The sequence below is a fragment of the Centroberyx affinis genome, unplaced genomic scaffold (assembly GCF_046629955.1).
Source record: "Centroberyx affinis isolate AG114_WGS23_722 - 3 ecotype Tasmania unplaced genomic scaffold, CSIRO-AGI_Caff_v1 ptg000915l_1, whole genome shotgun sequence".
In the NCBI taxonomy this organism is placed as follows: Eukaryota; Metazoa; Chordata; class Actinopteri; order Beryciformes; family Berycidae; genus Centroberyx; species Centroberyx affinis.
In genome coordinates, this window is record NW_027279498.1 from 425,782 (window position 1) to 446,740 (window position 20,959).

The 20,959-nt window shown below is 42.8% G+C and overlaps 1 protein-coding gene across 1 annotated transcript; it reads right to left on the reverse strand.

Annotated features, from left to right (window-relative positions):
- Positions 1-1,899: 1,899 nt before the first annotated feature.
- Positions 1,900-20,520, reverse strand: plcb2 (phospholipase C, beta 2). Its single transcript, XM_071521677.1, has 32 exons — positions 20,349-20,520; positions 19,862-19,939; positions 19,075-19,143; positions 17,871-18,011; positions 17,366-17,445; positions 17,214-17,267; positions 17,044-17,119; positions 16,649-16,749; positions 15,884-16,044; positions 15,258-15,404; positions 14,868-15,025; positions 13,809-13,891; positions 13,551-13,635; positions 12,932-13,145; positions 12,714-12,805; positions 12,516-12,612; positions 12,196-12,280; positions 11,864-11,988; positions 11,429-11,580; positions 10,474-10,638; positions 10,105-10,204; positions 9,666-9,770; positions 9,351-9,412; positions 9,085-9,181; positions 8,296-8,877; positions 7,931-8,114; positions 7,088-7,229; positions 6,003-6,067; positions 5,182-5,241; positions 4,851-4,908; positions 3,676-3,759; positions 1,900-2,961 (listed from the first exon to the last, which is right to left on the reverse strand). Exons 1-32 carry the CDS (start codon positions 20,427-20,429, stop codon positions 2,791-2,793), a joined length of 3,954 nt encoding a protein of 1,317 aa, XP_071377778.1. The 5' UTR covers positions 20,430-20,520; the 3' UTR covers positions 1,900-2,790.
- Positions 20,521-20,959: the final 439 nt, after the last annotated feature.

Sequence of the window (20,959 nt, forward strand, 5' to 3'; positions counted from 1 at the left end):
GGGCTTTCAAAAGGAGAACCAGACATTTCAAAGGAGAGAGAAAAGGTTATTCATCCAGCCGCTGAACTGTGTCCTCCAGAACGAGGCTTCAGCTCCAGGGGAAGGTTGCAGGATCAACTAATTCCCATGAGGAAAAGGGAGATTGCTGTATATGAACATGTTCACGTCAACGATATGACTGAGGAGAATGTGTATCTGTAACAAATCTTTCAGCAGCCACTCTAATGTCTTAGTCTCTAATGTTCTCTAATGTCAGTAACAAAGCTGTTTTTAGAATGAGAGTAAAATGACTGAACACAGGCTGACTACCTACCGAACAGATTGCTCGAATTGACTTTCCTGCCACAGCTACAATTTACAAGCGTTTGACTGATGACTGGTGTTTACTTCAAGCCTTGCCATTTACAATTAAGGTCCAATTTGTGTGCTTTCATTTTAATCACTCCATTGATTCAAGGTTTGCATGCTGTGATGAAATGAATGTACTGTATACCCCTATGAAATACTGTACAAATCAGCCTACAACTACATTTGCAAGCTCTTGTTTTAGGCTGAAGAAGCATTTCATAATGGTGAAACATGCAAACTTTTGTCATTTTATTATTTTCTGTTCATTTATCTAATATTATCGCTTAATTATCTTCTTCATGCTCACTCATTTTCTCCTACCTTTTAATTTAATCTCATTTTACGTTCTTTTCTGAATTTGTATGTACAGGGCATTCTTTTTGAAATCAATGTTGAACTTTTCAGTTTGAACATCTGCTCCAGAGGTTAGTCTCTAATTTTTTTTTGCGTGATCTTCAGCACTGTCCTCTGCTTTCTGGCCCGTGTCAGTGAGCAGTCCATGCAGTGTTGCCTGTTTAGAGATCTCGCTTAATAGACGATCCCTCTCCAGCTGGTATGAGACAGAACTGCCGGAGTTGTCTCCTTATGTAAGATTATCAGCCCAGTGATTCAGGGCTGAGTGGTTTCACACTCCGAAGCTCGCAGTTCATCTGTGTTGTGCATGAGGTGGCAGGAATCTCAGGCACAAGCTGTGTCCCCCAGACGCGGTTGTCCAGATCCTCCACTTTTAAATGTCACTCAATTCATTTGATTCAGAGGAAGGGTGCCATACTAAATACAAAATAAGTGAAACGGACAGACCGGCCTGGATGGTGAATCAGAGGAAAAGCTGTGTTCATTAAGAAATTCATGCACGTGTGTAAACACTTAAAAAAAAAAAAGATGGAACAGATTGCCTCATGTCCCTCGTGCTTCCTAGCTGCCATTTACTGTCTATGGAGCTGAGATAAAGTTGGGACATTTCTCAGGAGAGTTTGTCCCCAAATGGCTGCTGTAACATTTTGCTCCGTCCACGTGTCTTTCTAATCTCTCTGTTTTTAGAAGAGAATTTGATCCACTGAAGGCCTTGAAATCACAATAGTTGGGGAGAGAAGGCATTGCAATTATGTGGAATTATGAATCAGCCATGCCATTATGTGCCAAATTACACCCTCCAATGCAGAGTTTTGTAGCAATGAAGAGAGCGAGAGAGAGAGAGAGAGAGCAAGAGAGAGAGAGAGAGACTCCTTGGCAGTAATCATTAATCTTCACATGTACCACAGGCGCTTCACTCACAACTGACTTTTGCCTAAATTGCTTCTCTCCTGTCTTCACGTTGTTGTTTGTCATTGCGATGCGCTCATTTCAGTCTGTAATGGACATGCTGATGATTCACCGCATGTTTTTTTTTTTTGTTGTCATTCTGCCTTTTAATCTCTGGCCACGTGTGCAAACAATAACACAGATGTGCACACAACCGCACGTGTGCAGAAGCTCATGCACACACACATACAGTACAGACATGCACTCACACACGCACAAACAGTGTAATTGAAATTTTATTGAGTGCTTTTCATTACAAGTGCAAATCACATATATGTATATGTACACATATATATTTTAAGTTGAAATTCTGACTACAAATGAAATGTTCATGTACTGGTATCTTGTGTATGGTCATGTTGATAGTTGAGTTTTAAATACATTTGACTAAATCATAGTGTCTTTAACAGAAGCTTTAGAATTGAAGAAGAGATGGCAGCATCATGGCCTACTTTTTTGTCCTAGTTACAGAGCAAATGTACCTTTTCTTCTGCAAAACTTTCTCAGCAATTAGAAGACACTTAAATCTCAGAGTGAATGTTATACTCTGGCTGCTCTGGAGTATCACACCAGCAAAATCAAGTTGTATTGAAGTGTGACAGATTGTGTCATTATCTTGATTCAGCCTGCAGACTCTAAACCTGTTTTTGCCGCTACATTCTCTTGCTACATTTAATCCCACTGCAGAATTTATTAAGAGAAAAGAGACCAAACAAAAGGTTTTTGATGAGAGGGCCTCATCTGGAAGACATTTCATGTTGTATAGCCCTTTTCAAGGTGATTTCCTCACTGGTGAAGAGCAACAGAAACAGAGAGTGGAAAAGAGAGTGGAAAATCTCTCCAAATCATCTAACGTTTTGGTCTACGCAACATCTATGAAAACATCAAAATTTACAAGAGTACTCCCAATATGAATAGCACCTCTAAATTGAAATTTCATGCAGTGTTTCCCTAATGGAATAATATTCTACCATTCCATAGTTAAGCTGTAGAGTACGGGAGTGGGGGAAAGAGGAAGGCAGAATTGGAAAAAGTAAAAGAAAGGACTGGACTGGGGGGTCGAGGGAGCAGTAGAGTCGGAGTAGAAGGCACACACGGATATAAAAGTGGATGCATGTACATTACAGTAGACTTTCACGTCTACCCCAGGAAGACATCGCCATAGAAGCCCACTCCATCCACCTTCTTGTCCCCGGCCTGGTCCACCATGTCAGGGAAGTGGGCTCCCACACAGGCGTTCATGGCCTCCCTCACCTCCCCTGGCAGAGACCTCATTTTCTGCTCATGCTCCTTCAGGGCCTCCTGGTTGAGCTACAAGTTAAAAAAAAAAAAAAAGATTCTGCTAATCACAAGCTAAGGAACTAGCTTGAGGCCAAATGGCATGAACTGATTTCGAGTATGCTAATGAGCTATTTTTAGGATAGCTGCAGCACAAATATAGAAACATTTTTCCTGTACTGTGACAAGTGCCTAATGAGGAAAAATGAGTCAATGCTCAAACTCAGTAATGTTAAATGGAGAGTAAAGATTAGCTTTCCTCCTGAAATAAGGGAGCTAGCATCATTTATGTCCTTATCTCTAATGTCATCATTTAAATTCCCCTCAATATCAAAAACTGTATTTGTAAGCTAAAGAAATCATTGGTGAGGCATAAAAAAAAAAACACTATCCATCTGGCGTTCACGCGTCAATGTCTAAACTATTGTGTGAATATCTAACACCTCACTCTCAATATCAATTTCCAAGATTTTACCATGTCAAAGCAAACCCAAAATGTGCTCTGACATCATTTACAGCGGTGGGAGCTCGGACTGTACTTTGTGAATCGCCTCAATAGGATGCGTCACATTACAGTATTACGTACAATCACCGACTCAACAGATGGCCAGGGCAGACAATGCATCTAAAATGCAGCTATGTGTTGGCATGGTGTGCATGGTGAATCACTCCCATTGTAAAAACTGTGTGTGTGTGTGTGTGTGTGTGTGATAGAGAGAGCGTATGTGTCGGTGTAAGTGTATGTACCTGATTAGCCAGGGCTTTGATCTCCTCCAGTGTCGCAGCCTGTTTCTTCATCAAAGCCTCTTGCTGAGGACTGTAATCTGAGGACTGTAACAGCACAAAACATATGTCACTGCTCAAAAATACACCATCGATCAGCGGTTTGAGACTGTGTGAGTGTGTATGTTTGTGCGTGTGCCTGTGTGTCTGTACTTGTCTGTGTGGACGCTATCAAGTGAAAGATAAAGAGCGTTTTCATGTCTATAAACAGTTCATCTGCTCATGTTTCCCTCTGTGTGTGTGTGTGTGTGTGTGTGTGTGTGTGTGTGTGTGTGTGAGACTGTCTAGAGAGGAGTGGACCCATGGGATGCAACCTGAGAGAGAGGATCGATAGTGTTGGGTCACAACAGGTTGGACTTGTCCAATTCAATTACACAGCCCTTAATGCAGCCAGCCATTCAATACTAAGGCTGCGCTGATTAAACAAGTGATTGTGTTATAAATAGTTGCAGTAATTAATGGGCAAATGCTGATTAAGTGGATCAAAATGAGCTGCAATGCAACCCTAATATGTGAATGGGGGGGGTTGCTGTTATCCAGATTGAGCTGATCTGGGAGGAACCGGGCAGAGCGGCTGGACCCATAACCCAGACACAATTGGTCTGAATCTTGATGAGCCAACGCAGCAACAACAGCAGAGGCAGTGAGTCATCGACCACACATGGCTTGCCCGCTCCCTGTAAACAGCCTTTGAGTAATGGACAAGCCTGGGCTATGGTCAGGGCCCACTGCACTTTACTCACTGTGTACAAGTGTGTGGTGCGTGGGTGCGTGGGTGGATGGGTATGTATGTGAGAGAGCGCTTATTGTACGCACTGTGTGGCTAGGTCTGCATGCAGGCATGGAGGTGTACCGTATGTGAACATGTACTAAAGGAGAGGGTGGCCATGTGACTCCTGTGGTATTTTCTCACATTTTGTTCAAATCTTTAGACTCTTTCTCCCACCATGTAACCATAGTTACTCTGTCAAAGAGGGTAAACGTGAACATGATAAATACAGTACACGTTTACAACAGGTAAATGTCTTACATAGGTATAGTATATATGAACATGAGTTTTTTTTAACTATTTCACTGAATACACCATGTAAATTCAGTTTCCAGGTGAATCTTATAGAAATCCTTAGTTCTGTACTTACTGCAGCATCAGACTGAGCAGATTCTTCCAACAGCTCACAGCTTGCTGCCTTTTTTAGCCTGAGAACATGATTATAATTTTCAATTAGACCTCATGTACATAACGTTGATAAAAATTCATAAAATCAAGCGAGGTTTCCTGTGCAATGCCATGTGCCACAGTGGTGAGAATCTAAGCAGCTTTTCTCTTAGAAATGGATAGAGAGAGACCTCACCATATTTGTCTTCTGACATTTCTTTTTTGATTGGACAAGAAGATCAATGAGCGAGAAGAATGGAAATGAATAGAACCACAAAAAAGGGATTGACAGCAAGGTAGTGTTGTGAACTCACTTCGCTTTCTCTGAAGATGAACGTTTTGAGAGCCCTTTCTTCTTATTTTCTTTGGTTTCACTGGAAACAAGACATAGACTGAATGTAAGGATGCCTGCCTGATTGAAACTCTCTCTATGAAAAGTGACCTTCTATATATACCCTACACATATGATACAGCGCTGTGTGACCTTTTCTCTACAGTGAGCAGGGCTTAAATGCTGCGTTATAGTGTCTGTGTGGACAGGTAGATGACCGAGGCTGTCTTCCCTTCCCTTGCTGTTTAAACACCTGTTGGATAATGGTTGTCCTTAGATAACCATCTGCCAGCTGGGGACACTGGATAACACACACACACACACACACACACACACACACACACACACACACACACAGACACACACACTTTTAGACACACATAAACACACACACAGGCTTTTAGACACACACAAACACACACACACAGGCTTTTAGAGACACTCAAACACAAGCGCGTGTACACACCCAAATTCAAACACGCTTTTGGACTCAAACACAAGCACATATGCACAAACACACAAACACACACACACACACACACACACACACACACACACACACACACACACACTGAAGAACACCATAAGCCAGCCAAGGACAATAGAAGACCTGCATGCTGAGGTGACTCATTCATTACTTGAGGTATTCTTTTTGCAAAATGTCAAAAGCTTCACCTCAGGCAACACACATACACACACAGGGAGTCTCACACCAAAAATTCAAGGCACAGATTGGATAGATTCAGTCCCGCACACTGTCAGTGTGTACAGCATGTACTCAATGTGTTGTATGTGTGGTCACACCTCTCCAGGGTCTTCAGTTCACTGGTGTGTCTCTCTGTAGCCATCTCCAACAGTTTGGCCAGCCGCTGTCACACAGGAAAAAGGAAGTGGCACAGTCAGAGTGAAAGCAGTCACATAGCCCGAGCACAAATAGAGAGTGACTTCAGCGAGACTAAATGCCTCTCATTAACAATATCCAAGGGATGTGTGATTAAATTTCCTTTTGTTTAATCCAAGCGATTCTCCAAGATCAGACCTCTGTTGTTAATTTGCATGCACTCTGGCTTCAGGTTTGTTGAAGCGCTTGGCACCTGAATACGAGATGCTAACTGCCACTTCACTCCGCTGCACTTCTGCGGCTCGGTCTATACTCTAGCGAGGTGGCGACCCTTGGAAAATTACCTGATTGACCTCTCAATCTCATGCAGATTCAGAGCTTATGCTAAGAGCACCCCAGAGCACCTAGGTCTGATGTATAATCAATAGAGGCTCTAAAGCCCTGGCTACTCGCCCATGATCCCAGACACACAGCCCAGGGAGGTGAGATGAGGTGCGCCATGAGAGCATCCTGAGCCATGGAGATGAGTCCTAGTTTTAGGGTGGATCAATAGATGCAATGAAGACAGCCAAGGGCTGGGTATGGGGTGAGCGGTGGTTACATGAGGAGTGTTATGAGAAGAGGTTGCAAAAGGACAAGGAGCAGAACACATCTTGCCTTTATGGTACCCATCTTAAAATGTATTTATGTATATGTATATGTATGTATGTAAGACAAAAAAAAGCCTTAAAACCTATTTTGAAGATAACAGAATAATGCACATTATCACCAAATATCTGAGATCAAACAATATGAAACAATTTGGAAATTTAGAAAACAATTTTGGAAAGCATTCTTGCAAGAAAATGATAGTTTATTTAAGAATTCAGTATAAATTGCTTCCTGCTAATTGAATCAGCCACAACTAAGCATCCCCTCTTTTGCTATACACATGAACCTATTTTTGTTTGGGAGGCAAAATAACTGGTGGAGCAACTCCATCACTTTTTGAAACTTTTTGATGAGGCCCTCGGGTGTTGTTTTAAACGTACAGCTGTATTGTACCTACCTCTGTGGCACACTGCTCTTTCCTCTTCTTCAGCTGGTCACACTGCTCTATCCACAGAGCCTGCAGCTCGGCCTGGAGCTTCTCCTTCTGCTCCTGCACCCGCTCCATTTTGACACCGGAGTCTGAAGTGTTGCCCCCTCCCCTGGAAGACACGTTATGCCATAACATCATATGACATAACAGGACATATGGAAGGGGAACAGAGTTTATCGAAACAGCCACTGTACCTCAATCTACAGAAATAGGTTTACACCAAATATCTATGAAGGATTAAACTGTGACAGCCCCAACATTGTTCGACCACGTGGTTCACTTGGTCGAACGTGGTTCAAAATCACATGGCAATGTTCACTTGGCTTTGCATAACATCTTTTGTAATGAAAGCTTACTGGAGGACTGTGTGCAAAAAGCACTGCAACCCTTGAAGCATATTCATTTAGCTGTTACTTTCATCCTCCAACATTCTGTTTCACCTAGAAAAACACATTAGCCGAGGAATATTCTCTGTGCTTCTAAATATAATCTCATTAATGACACTGGCCAAAACAACAACAACTTGATTAGTGGGTCAGTATTGTGCTGTATAATTCACCACCACTGGAAAACATAGGCCGGTCTTTGTTGAATGACTAGACATGAACACAAAGGTTAACACACTGTTCTTAGTTCACTGAAATGATTACATTCCCTGCCTGTGGAGCACATACACAACGCCTCACCTCAGGTCTGAATCCTTCCACAATTCCCAGTTTGTCTCCCTCAATCCTTCAGGTAAATACCAGCTAACACAGAAGGAGGGTGGAATGCAGAAAAACAACAAAGAGAAGACATGAATCCTCTTACTCTTTTTTCTTCACTGAGGCCTTCTTCTTGAGGGCCTTGAAGGAGTCCGAGTACTTCTGAATCAGGTCCTCTCCTTTCTTCTGAAACTTCTTTTCCAGTTCCTTCATATCTCTCTCCTGATGCTTGATCACCTTCACATAGTTCTTGTGCTGCGTCAGTTCTTCAGTAGTCACAGTGGAGGGCTCTATGGTGTTATACACACAGGCCACCTTAGAACTCGTTTGCAAAAACCTCCTACTTCTGTTGCCACTAGATATGCATTTATATCTATTCAACCAAAAAAATAAATTTTCCTTTCCAGGATTTTCACCTTGACCTACAATGACAGAGGGAAAATTGCAGCACATGAAGCATTTTAGCATTACCTCCACTAGATGTTGGCTGAGATGAGTCATCTGATCCAGCAGACTCAGGTGATGTACTTGGCTCATTGGGCTGGACAGGAACCACAACTGCTAAAGCGGGCTCAGCCTCAGCAGCGGGCTCAGGATCAGCAGCGGGCTCAGCCTCAGCAGCGGGCTCAGGATCAGCCTCAGCAGCCGGCTCTCCTGGACCCTCGTCTGCAGTCGGGGGAGCATCTACGCTGGGGTTATCATCTGAACCAGGCTCAGGGTTCATACTGGAGTCACCGGCGGGTTCTTCATTGGTTTCGGGAGCTGCCTCAGGTTCTGAGAGCCGTTCCTTTACAGCGGCGGCCTCTTCAGTGTCAGGGGAAGGAGTGGCATCAGGAAGGGGTTCAGGTTTGGCACTGACTGCATCTGGGGCTGGATCTTCAGGAGCAGCCTCATCAGAAGTCTGGGACGGGTCTGCAGCAGGCTGTGCAGTGTCTAATGGGTTATCCGCCTCTCTGCTGGGTTCTTTACTGGTGTCTGTACTGGTGTCCGCTGGAGACTGGGATGATGGGTCAGCAGGGTCCTCAGAGGTCTGAGGTTCTGGTGGGGGTTTTTCTGGTGGAGAGTTCAGCACATCAGCGGTCAAATCAAATCAGCTGTTTATTCTATACTGTTGACTGCTTCCTTTTCCAATTCTGGCGGAACACTGACACTATGATTCAGAGACCTACCACTAGAGTCATATTAAAGCCCAAAATCTTAAAAAATATATAAAAAATATTATGATTAAAAAATGTGTTTCTCTGAACTGTACTCCATTACCTGTAGCATCCACTGCATTGCCCTTGGCTCCAGCTTTGTCAGTGGGGGGTTGAACCACAATAGGCATCTCATAGGGCGAGATGTAGTCAGATGACGACTGTGTGGGCACACAGAGGACAGGAACATGACATTCTAGCAAGTATGATCATGTTCCAGGAAAACAATTAGTGCTGTTATGGTTTTATGGGAGAACTGGGGACATTATTGATATATCAGTTTTAGCAGCCACTGGCTAAGTGAAATTTGCTTTAGCGGCTTATTTTTACCTCCTGCGTCTTTGTGGTCTTCTCTGTACCCTTTGTTGGGTTGAATAAGGCATCCGTGAAATCTGAGGTAGAATCAAATGCGTCACTGCATAATGCAGCAGTAATTCATAATTCAACATTGAATCAAATTGAGGTGTGTGAGTGTTTGTGTGTGTGTGCATACATTTGTGTCAAAATGAGTAGCAATAAACAATATTCTACCAAGCTCCACTGGTCTAAATTAAATTTGAGCCCTGTCCCTGACTGTCACTCTACCAAAACAAATTCAAGTGCAGTGGAGCTTTTTGTGAGAACACAAAGTGGAAAGCGGAGCACCTGCGAAGGCAGCAGGGATGTAGTCCTTGACCTCGATGTACACAAAGAGAGCTGGCAGCGTGAGTGGCATGTTGCTCTCACTGCGCAAGCAGATGTGCTGGAAGCCTGCAGGGCATAAAACCTTGTGAATTAAAGACAAGGCAGCAGCTACTCTGACTCAGAAATTTGACCTTATTCACATGGTGGCCATTTTGAATGGGAAACTCTACCCGGAAGATTGGCATATAAATAAAACTAGCACAAGTGAGGATATTGGATAGACCAAATTACCTTGCCATCTGGGGAACAACAACCACAACAAGTGCTTGAATTTAGCAGGGAAGTTTAACCCTAACCATTACTAGTTAGTATAAATAAAAGCAAATATGTGTAGGTTAGATAAAACCATACATATACTGTATATGTATCTATGGATGATTTTTTTCTCTCTCCCACTGACCTGACTGGATGGCATCAACAGGCATGATCCTGTGTCCCAGGAATTTACCGTTCTCTTCGTGGACTACAATTCTTAGGGAGGCCATATCTGGGAGCAGGATCTATCCATAATAACAATAACTGCATTAAGACCAATAACAGCAGCAGAGCAGTTTATGACACGTAAACTCTTTGTATTCACAACAGTGCTTGAACTTAAAATATAAAAATGTTACTATATAGGTAAAACTTTAGAGTTCAGATATTGTTTGTGTGAATGCTTTTGATTAAGTACACACAAACACACATACATACTCAAACACATTCACTCATGCATGCATTTGCACACATGAACATGTTCATCTGGTACATGCGTCACACACATACACACCTTCTCAAAAACAAAGGGTTCCTCATTCCACACTGGGTTGATGGCATTAGGTGTAGTGGACCACTTGGTGCGGTATTTCTTCTTGGGGTCTCCTGGCAACCCGATCACCTCCACCTCAACTCCTGTTTTCACGCTCTTGTCAGTCAGAAACTGACCTGAATAGATCTGGTGGGATAGGTGAGCAAAAGTCGATGATCTACATACTGGAAAATGGCACGTACTATTCTGTGGATAGACATGTGTAGGACATAGTGCTGTGGATATAAATAGAGCTCAGTTTTAGTGTGGAGTCTGTTGAATACCATGAACCAGGTATCAGTCACAGCAGGCAGCTTGTACTATTAGCGACTCTGTATCCTGACAGCAAATTAGAAGCTGAGCAAACATGGCTACGCATACATAGAAACACACACACACACACACACACACACATGCACACACACACACACACACATACACACACACATGCACACATGCATAGACAGATGTGCAAATACACGTGCACACAAACATCCATGCACATACACAAAGAAGCACAGGCAAACACATATACACATGTGCACACACACACACACACACACACACACACACACACACACACGCACACACACACACACACACACACACACATACCCCAAGGCTATCAAGGCTATTTGACTTTCAAATCAAGTAGGGGGAAAACAGCTTTCAGCAATACACACATTGCTTGTTGATCATTGCCCCATAATGCAATAGGATAAACAATGGACCCTTATTTTATGAAACAGGAATAATTGCTAAACTGTAGCAATCAAGTGATTATTTTCCCCCTTTTCTTTCACCTTTTTTTTGTATTATTTTGACCAGATGCCTGCACCAGCGGCCATATGCCAAACAATACCATAGGGATGGTTGAAGAGAGAGAAGTAAAATAACATGTCAGATGAAAGGCTGTGCTGTAGCACAGTGAACCTGCCTTGATGGTCAGTGTGTTCGCCACAATGGTGTCAATCCTATCACAAAAAGGGTCAAACTTCTTGTCACCGCGACGCAGGACATCATGCTTGAGGAGGTAGCCAGTCTTCCCATTGTATTCAAACAGAGACATGTTCAGCTGCATGGGGAAATCTGAAAATAGACACAGCCCATTCATGCCCTACTAGTGAGCATTTTGCATGCAAAGCACAGCAGAGCCTTGTGCAGCTCAAAAAGGTACAACACTGACCTGCTGTGGTGAAAAACAGAACCTCAAGTTTAAAAATAAAATCAAACGCACACGGCAACAGAAATATGTCAGACTCACTAAGAAATGATAATCACATGGGAACTGTGAATGGTCGCACCCTCTCATGCAATGCAACATATTTCTGACAGTTTAACTGGCTATCAGTGTACATGTGTCCATTTCTACCCATAGTCTGGTAGTTGAGCGCCACCAACTGGCAGCCTGCGTTCCAGAAGGGCTGGGGGCTGTAATTGGATGAGTCCATCCTGGTTCCTTTGGGGTAGATCCTGCTCATCTGCCTCTTGTTGTATCTGGAGGAGACGATTTAGGAAGCATGGTTTTATTGCTCTCTATTTATATATGTAACTGATAATCACATGACTGCATAAAACACATTTCAGGCTAATTTAGTGGGCTTTTTGATCAAATTCAAAATGACTGCAACGGTTTCAATCCACCTACACACGGTTTGCAAGATTTTGGAGCATGACGGCATCAGCAATAGTTTTAAAGGATACTCCACAAACTCTACAGCAGTCTTGGCTATCATGGCCTCTCCTTTGGTCTCCACAAAGGATGAGATGACATAACTCTTGTTCTTCTCTGTGAATGAAAGAAGTAATATAAAGAAGAATTGTATGACATACTGATTTTCATTAGTTTACCAGTGTTTTGGTTTAAGTATCCCTTTCATCACATGTATGAGAAAAGAAGTATACGTATATTGTAATGTTTATGTTGTCAGAAGGACTGCGTGCAGGACACATTTTTCACATAATACTTACATACATACATACATATTTACATTTATTTGCAACATTAAGAAGCAAAGACATACTTCTGGCATTGTCAAAAGAGATGAATTTGTTGGGCTGGATGTAGTTGACAATGGCAGACATCTCTTCGTACGCTGTTACTTCTTGTCCAGCTGTGCCCTATGGGGGATTGACAGGATGTTAGCTGACGTCTGACTTGTTTTGGCTGGACACAGGCGATGCGGAGCAACGATACCGTCATCAATATCGTCATCCTCTACCTCATCGGAGGTCTTCATCTTCTCCTCGTCCTGTTCCTCTGTGTCTTCTTGTTCCTCGTTGTCCTCCACAGCTGCGTCCCCCTCTGATGAACCTTATAAACAACCTCTAGTAAATACTACATAACCGCACCATCACAATATAACCTAAAAATAACCAAACCAGCCGAAGAAATCAGATAGAGTGCGATCTGATTTGGCTTGAGTTCCATCTTATCCACCTTGGCTCTCCTGGGTAGTGGGTGCTGGGGTGGCAAGGTCCTGGACAGGGGTGTTTGGGTCCTGGGTGGGGGTGGCTGCAGCTGCGGTCTGGTCACTGGTCAGGGCTGTGGTTTTCTTTGGCTGGCTTGGCTTCTCATGGCTGCCCTTCTTGTTCTTTATTAGGATTTTGCCCATGAGTTCAGATGGGCTGGGGATCTGCTGGCCTGGTTTCAGCTAGATGTTACAGACAAATAAAGTGGGAGGTGAAACAAACTTGGGGGCAAACAGTGACAAAACAAGGAAAGGACACATACACTGTTTGCACACACATGCACACTTCCAAACCCACACACACAAGCACACAATTCAGAGGAGGTGAACAGAAGTTGGCTGTTCACATAAATCAGTTGGATGGATACAGGAGCCCAGGAGGGTCAAGTCTAACAGAGATGAGAAACAGGACAAGATGCTGAGCATGAACTTTGTCTTTTATTGCCTTCAAGCTAATGTGACTCAACTCAAGAACTCAGCACACACAGTCCCACAGTATGCTATGATAATGTTATTTAATATATCCCTTATATAAAAGCTTTATCTAATCCTTTTTGAGTACCAGCTGTGTTGCAACAGCATACTCACAGGATACTTCTCCAGTGGCTCTGTCAGCAGGGCATCACCAAATATGGTTTTGCAGTAGTTGGCCATCTTCTCCTGCTGCTTCACCCTGGAGCAAAGCACAGTAACACCTGTTAGTATTCGTTGTTACAGAGCAAAAGGTTAAATCATATCCTGGATATGTTCCATCAATACTCCATTTGCAATAATGGCATTAGAGCATTATTGCATTTGCGATAATAACATTACACTGAATGAGTTCATGGAAAAACTCAGTCTTACGAGTCAACATGGTTCTCAAAGGAGAGGATAACGGGGAACTGTGAGGTCTTGAAGGCACTCTCAGCAATGGCCTCAATCACATCCTGTATCAAAAAGAGACAGGCATTTCTTTTTTTTTATTCAACCAGACAGACAGTTATTTTAACTAGATAGTCCCATTGAGATTAATACTTTGTTTTCAAGGGAGACCTGTCAAGAAAGCAAACATCAAAACAAATGAAAACACTGCAGACAAACAACATACAGCAATGCACATAAGTAAAAATACAAACAAAAGCATCAAAATCACATAAAAGTAAAACAAACAAACAGACAGACAGAGCCAATCAGGACGATTCTCTCGAAACATGAAGAGAGACGACATGACAAACAGCACAGCTATTGCCTCCATGCAGAGGACCTGGAGTCAGCTCCAAACCTATCACATCTACAGGCTGACAGTAAACTGAACTGAGGTGTTTTGTCTGGGCCAGAGGGAATGTGGAGCTCCGGCTGCCCTTAAATGGAAGTGTTGAGTGAGAGAGGATGACGGGGGTACATGCCTATGTGTGTGAGTGTGTGTGTGTGTTTCTGTGTACAGTTAAGCCTTTATGCCCTTTTGCCCTCTGTTATGCACACATCAATAATAAAGTGAATATATAGGCTCATGATGATACTCATGATGCATTGTGACACTCTTCAGTCACCATGGACTCCGGCTGGCAAGTGTACACAAGAAGCTGTCACATTGAGGCAAAACACACTTCTCCTGCTTATTCACAGGAGACAAGGGTTCCGTACACAGTCATTTACTGTAACAGGTCCAAGATTAATGACAATAGTAGTATTCAGACATATTCAAGTTGTAGTTTGCAAGATCCAGGAGGGTTCAGCAAATAATAAGTGATGTATGGTATCTAAAAAGGGATTTGGTTGGTATACACTTTTCTGTTTGCAGAGCAATGAAAGTGGCAAAAAATCTGGTTAAAAAAAATAAAATAAAAAAAAAGCCCACTTAAGAATTGGTTACATGGGTGAAGAGCCCACTAAAGCAGTGCCCCAAAACTATGCATGTGGCACCTTGAAGAGGATCTCAGTCGTCATGGTGAAGCCATGGGTAATGATGGGCTCTTCATCTGGAGGTTTGCCCTTCCAGCAGTCCAGCTCCAGACAGCGGCAGCCAGACAGCAGACACTGGCGGTACATCTCCGGAGACGACACGCCGGAGAACTGACCGGCTGCAGGGGAAGAGACGCAAAGACACCAGAGTCTCAGAAATTATCCTCAGGTGTTGCCGTACATGTCATACTCGCAAATATACAAAATACTCTGCTTGTAAATATTATGGGGATCATGCATGCGACCATATAATCCATACTCAAAGTGATATATGCCTGTTTTAACAGGTATTTGGACAATGCAATGTACTGCAGGATGTTTTTCATTGTGCCTATCTGTCTGCCCTCTGACCTGTCAGGTATGTGTTGTGGGATGACTTGATGAAGTAGTGGGGAAGGGGCTGGGTCATGTCCTGACACTTCGCCAGCCTGTCCTGTATGACGACTGAAGTCTCTGGCCCCATCAGGTAGAACAGGAGACCTTCTGGAGAAATCTGACCTGCAGATGACCAACAAATGCATATTAAAGCATTAACCCTTTGCACCCTGACTTTCCCCTTAAATTTCCCCTTAAGTAGCTAGTTAGAAAGTTAGATTTTTTTTTCCCCAAACTGTACAACAACGTCACACACATATTCTGTATCTGCTTGTTCCAACACTTCATTGATTACTTATGAGTGAAATATTGAAACCCAAGATGACATTTTTTATGGCTGCACCATTACAACAAATGGATAAAAAAAATCTAGATGTCTGTGTAATTAAGCATGACATATTTGGTATCTTTGGAAACCTTAGGATCTTGACTAGAATTTAAAATAAAGTTCTGTGGGTTTGAACAAAGCTTGGCTGTGAAACTTGGTGGTGGTGGAAGTGGTTTTAAGTATAGACACAATGCAGTAACAATGTATTATAATGAATTTGTCCTGCATGCCAGCCCTCCTACCATATAACAACAATGTCATCAATGCCTCTCACCTCTGTTGGAGTTAGAGGAGACGGGCTCATATTTGTCAATCAGAGCCTTGATCTGGTCCTGCCGCAGACGGGGAAACAGCTCCTCGTTGAGCCGCGAGTCCCTCTGTTTCTCATTGAGGAACTTGGAAAAGTTGTCCTTGGTCATGTAGGGTTTGGTGGAGCTGGGAGGAGGCACAGTGAGCCGTGACAATCACATCAGCACCGCACTTAATGCTGCCAGTGGCCATCACGGCCCGCTGCCTGCCACCTGAGCCCGTGCCAGGTAGCTAATGCAGAAACTGGAGGCCCTGACTGACCAAGCATGAGGCGGGCATAATGTAATTTGCACCGGGCGTCTCTGGCCTTGTACTCCCAAATTGATATGTGTGAAGCAGCGTGTTCCATGCTTTATGGCTATTAAATAAAATATTAGTTAAGCTGTTGAGAACAGTTCAGAGAATTTGGGTTAAACATTTTGGTTCGCTTGTTTTATAGCTTGTTTTAGCCTGCTTAGGTGCCTGATGGATGGAGTTTGCCACATAGGACAATACAATGAATAAAAACATTCACAGTTTTTGGAAATCAATTCAATGAAAGTTTTCTTGATTGGGAACTTATCTGACGCTCTCTAAACTGGTACAAAATAGTAGTCTTGAAAATGTAAATGCAAGGTTAAACAAATGTTAAGCATTATATGTAGGACAAGCTATGGGAGGCCATGATGAATAGAGGATTATTGAGCCACAGCAGACGATGATGAGTGAAACACAGAGGAGGAAGACTCACTAAGAAGTGAAGATCTCGTAGACCTCAGGCCGAGGGCACAGATGTGTCAGGAACGACTTGAAGGCGGTCTCAGTGAACACATCAGGCTTCATGGTGTCATGCTGATATGTTAACACACAATATCAAAACAATCAGACTCTATTTACCAATGCAAAAACATAAGCAGAAACCATGGGCCTTATCACATTTATGCAGATGGCGTGTTGAATTATAGCGTAATATCCGTGCGGGGACCTCATTTATTCACTGAGATAACACTCAAGAATCATAACATACACCAGAGCATTGAGGGAGGAGGTGGCATAAATACAGTAAACAAGCTTCAAAGACACAGATACATTCATGGTAGCAGTGCTATGCGGAGTGACGGACGGCCAGAAAGTCTAGTTTCTAACCTTTCCTTTAGGGAGGTGTGCTGAGGCGAGGGCACTTTCCACCCTCTTCTTATCCGCTGGAAACATCTTATAAATGCTGAGAAAGTGAACACAGTGAATCATTGAGAGGGTACAAATCTAAATACTGAATACTGTCTGCTAGCCAACACTTTCACAGGTTTGTGACCCACTTTTTTACAGGGATCTTGCCATCCTTGTTGGTCTGGAGAGAGATGCGGACGTATCTAGGATTGAACACACAAGTAAAACAGAGGATTACCATTACATGTGATATTAGGTTATACATGATATTTTATCAATATGTAGGCAATTGTTCACTTACATTTTATCCAGGAAGACTTGTCTGCATGCGTTGTTTCTTGCAGGGTTGTAGGCAATCGCAACAATGTCACTTGCCCAGTTCTAGAGTGAATTTAATCACAAATACATACAGGAATATTACACTCAATGTCAAGCTGAGTTGTGCTTGAAACCTCAGTTCTCAAACCATATTATAAAAGCCTTTATATCAACAAAAAAAACCACCACTAGAGGGCATCGACAGAATCAGTAACAGAGAGTAATGCATGTTGCCTTTGAACAAAGCGCAATTCTGATTTCATTACATTTGTTTAAATCCGGATATTGGAGTCATAAAGTCCAATAAAGACTAAAGGGACAGAGGGCGCCTTGTTGGGGGAAGCAAAGGCTCACTGCACACTGGCTAATGGCCTGTGGCTGTTTGAGCAATCAAACAGGATTAGTGATAGAAAGGGAGAATAGTCAACAGATAAGGGAGTGATATAGTGTCAATATCAGACAAAGGGGAATGTACAGTGGTTTATTACCTGTGTCACTTTCTCCTTGGAGGCAAAGAAGTTGTGATAAGTCAGATTCACCATGTCTGGACCTGAGACGATGGTCAGGGTTTTAGCGAGATGGTTACTGTCTGGGAAATCCAGGTTGAACACATTGCGAACCTTGGGGTGCTGTGAAGGGTAAAATCAAGACAATTAAATTATACTGTAAAATATCACTGTCATGTCTTTCATAACTAATGCGATCTTTGAGACATTCTTGTGATATAGGGCTGTATAAATAAACTCGACTTGGTTCAAATTATGGGGAAAATGTACGATTGTAAATCAATTAACTCTTTAATTGACTTATAATCCCTTCATCCTCTGTTTGTTTAGACAAGAGAAAGTCAAGTCTGCAGTGTTTGTTCTCTCTACAGATTGGACACCTGGGAGCAAAAGCTTGTTCCAAACATGCAAATTTGCTGACCAGGGCATGGAAAAATATGCGCATACACACACACACATGCGCACACACACACACACACACACACCTACAGGCAGAGAAACCCAAGAGCAGAGAAATGTTTTAGACACTACCTTCCTACGTCTGCTATACTACAGACCACCAATCACGTCTATTGCTAAGCTCAAAAGCACAGAGCTGAAGCCAGCACGAAAGCTGGTTTTCCAAAAGTCCTCAGGGGGCCCCTAAAGAGGATGCGCTGGCTTCCAAGCGCACCCCAACAAGGATGTTGCAGTGCTCTGTGCCCCCCGGGGAACACATTTCACCTCTGAACCCTCAGTGGGGGGTGGGAATTGCTGCATACTGCAACTCTCTGTGGAGGCCGGCGATGGATGGGAGCGAGGACTGGAAGGGAACTGAATCTCAAACTGTCAAACTAAATCAGCTCTTGACTGCTTGAGCTGGTAAAAAAAAACCTAAAAAAAACACAGATACACACACACACTCATGACTCAGTGTGTGGCATGATACTGTGTGTTTATGTTTGTTTATGTGTGTACGTGAATGTGGCTGTGTGTGTGTGTGTGTGTGTGTGTGTGTGTGTGTGTGTGCCCTGGGTACATGTGTCCATTGCCATTTTTGCAATGCAAATACACCACTCCTACTAATGCGTGAACTCGTGCATCGAGTGCATGCAGAGATTTTGACAATCAGGGAGACGGCGAACGCACCATTCACCCCGGATCAGAGAGCAGGGAAAGGGTTACTGCATTACATAATAATACTCACTTTAGGAAGTTTTGCATATTTTCCTGTTCTGGTATCTCTGATGGTGGCAACATCCAGGAACGTTGTCTCCTAGAAACAAGAAGCAGAAAAATCATCTCCAATACTGTATTCAACATGTAGGCGCCAATCCAAATATGGATTGAGATACAAGTCATCTTTTGGCAGCGTGAAAAAACTATGGGACTTAAATGGTTGATGTGAAGAGTATTTGACTGTGAAGGTTTGGAAAATCCTGTAGGAAAATGTATTTTTTTAATTTAAAATGTGTATGACCACTTTATAATCACTGCTCAACACTTTGCATGCCAGCAATGATTGGAGGAGGCACACATTTGATTTAGGCTCCACTGCTTTTCAGACTAATGTACTGCAAACCAGAAAGTGCCTCAATGAGAGAGAGAGAGAGAGAGAGAGAGAGAGAGAGAGAGAGAGAGAAGAGAAAAGACGGATCTCAGCCGAGTGTGCATCACAGGGAGAGTTCAGCTGCACAGCACGGCAGGATGGTGAACCCACATCAGCACCAATCAATAATCTCCACAGGCTGCTGGGACTGGGAGGCGCAATGCAGCTCTCAGCGATCCCACCGCTTTGCCAGATCCTATTCACATGTGTGCACATTACACACACTGTGGATGTGGGGCACGGAGTGTTTTGATCTGTCAGCATTCGTGAAAAAGAGACATTTCATATCTGGATTCACTGTATGGGCGCCTAGGTTGCTCTACAACTGTGCAATAGTGTAGTGTATGTGCTATTTTTTTTTCTTTAGATGCTTAAAGTCGGTTACCTTGCTTTGGTTGGTCCAGTAGACGTAATAACCTTTAGAATCCATCTTCATGGTGACAGGGACAGTCTTTGTTGAATCCTGGTTTTAGGTGAGGGAAATCACACTTTTTCATACACATAGATAATTTATTATAGTACATCAAGTTGCTTTATACCTCTGTAATAGGGCTGCTTAATGCTGAAATGTTGGATAATTTAGACTGTAGGGACATTTGTATTTTCCAGTACAATCCAGTAACTGAATATCAGTGATAGAAGTTTATCACACATAAAAGTTACTTATAGTAACATCTCAGTTGTGGAATTTTACTGAAACAGAAAAATACATTTCCATTGTAGGCCTACTACTCATCAGATGATGCAAAATGAGTCACTTTTAGGATCGCACACACTTGATCAGCATAGGTTACATGGTAAATCCCTGATTGATTTTCAGTAATCAGTGCCTCCTTGAATGAACCAACTATTTTCTATCAATATCCACTCACCTCTGACCACTTGGTGAACCTGTCTCCTTTGACCAAGTAGTCTTTGACCTCTGGAGGCTCCAGAGTGTATCTTTTCTTCATTTTTCCGTCCTTCTAGAGTGATCTTTTATTCCAGTGTAATGCTATATCTGATACAGATTTACTATCTGTGTATAACCATCTGCCAGCTTACCCCTCCATGTCTGTCCAAAGGACGCACTAAACTGGATTTCAGCTGATAACTTCAGAGGACGCACCCCGAGAAATATGCATTGCAAATGAAGGTGACAAAAAAAATAGGTAACATGACTAAAGGCGAATGTGCTGCTGCAGAGCTGCCGAGAGTCAGGACTCTAGATTGAGCAAATTGTGAGGAAAAGGCAGACCACAAACACAGTTTTATCGTTGATTTAAAGACGTGGTTTTCACAGTTGTCCTTTGCTTTCAGTCCCCTCTGTTACATCTTAATTCTTGCTGCATTAAACCTCTAGTTTTAAGTTTATGTCTATCATCAAAACAACCAAACTAAAACTGGAGGGAACAGGATGTAATGCAATGCAGGGGCAGGCTGTTCCTCTGACAAAAAGCATAAACATTACTCCATTTAGCTTAGCTGATTGCTTCCTTAATAG

Coding starts and splice junctions, on each gene's coding strand:
- plcb2 (XM_071521677.1), bottom strand. CDS start 20,429: ATGAAGAAAAGATACACTCTGGAGCCTCCAGAGGTCAAAGACTACTTG. Junction 15,026..15,257: donor CCACAACACATACCTGACAG/GTCAGAGGGCAG, acceptor CTTCCCCTGCAG/CCGGTCAGTTCTCCGGCGTG. Junction 10,639..11,428: donor CGAACACACTGACCATCAAG/GCAGGTTCACTG, acceptor CTATCCCACCAG/ATCTATTCAGGTCAGTTTCT.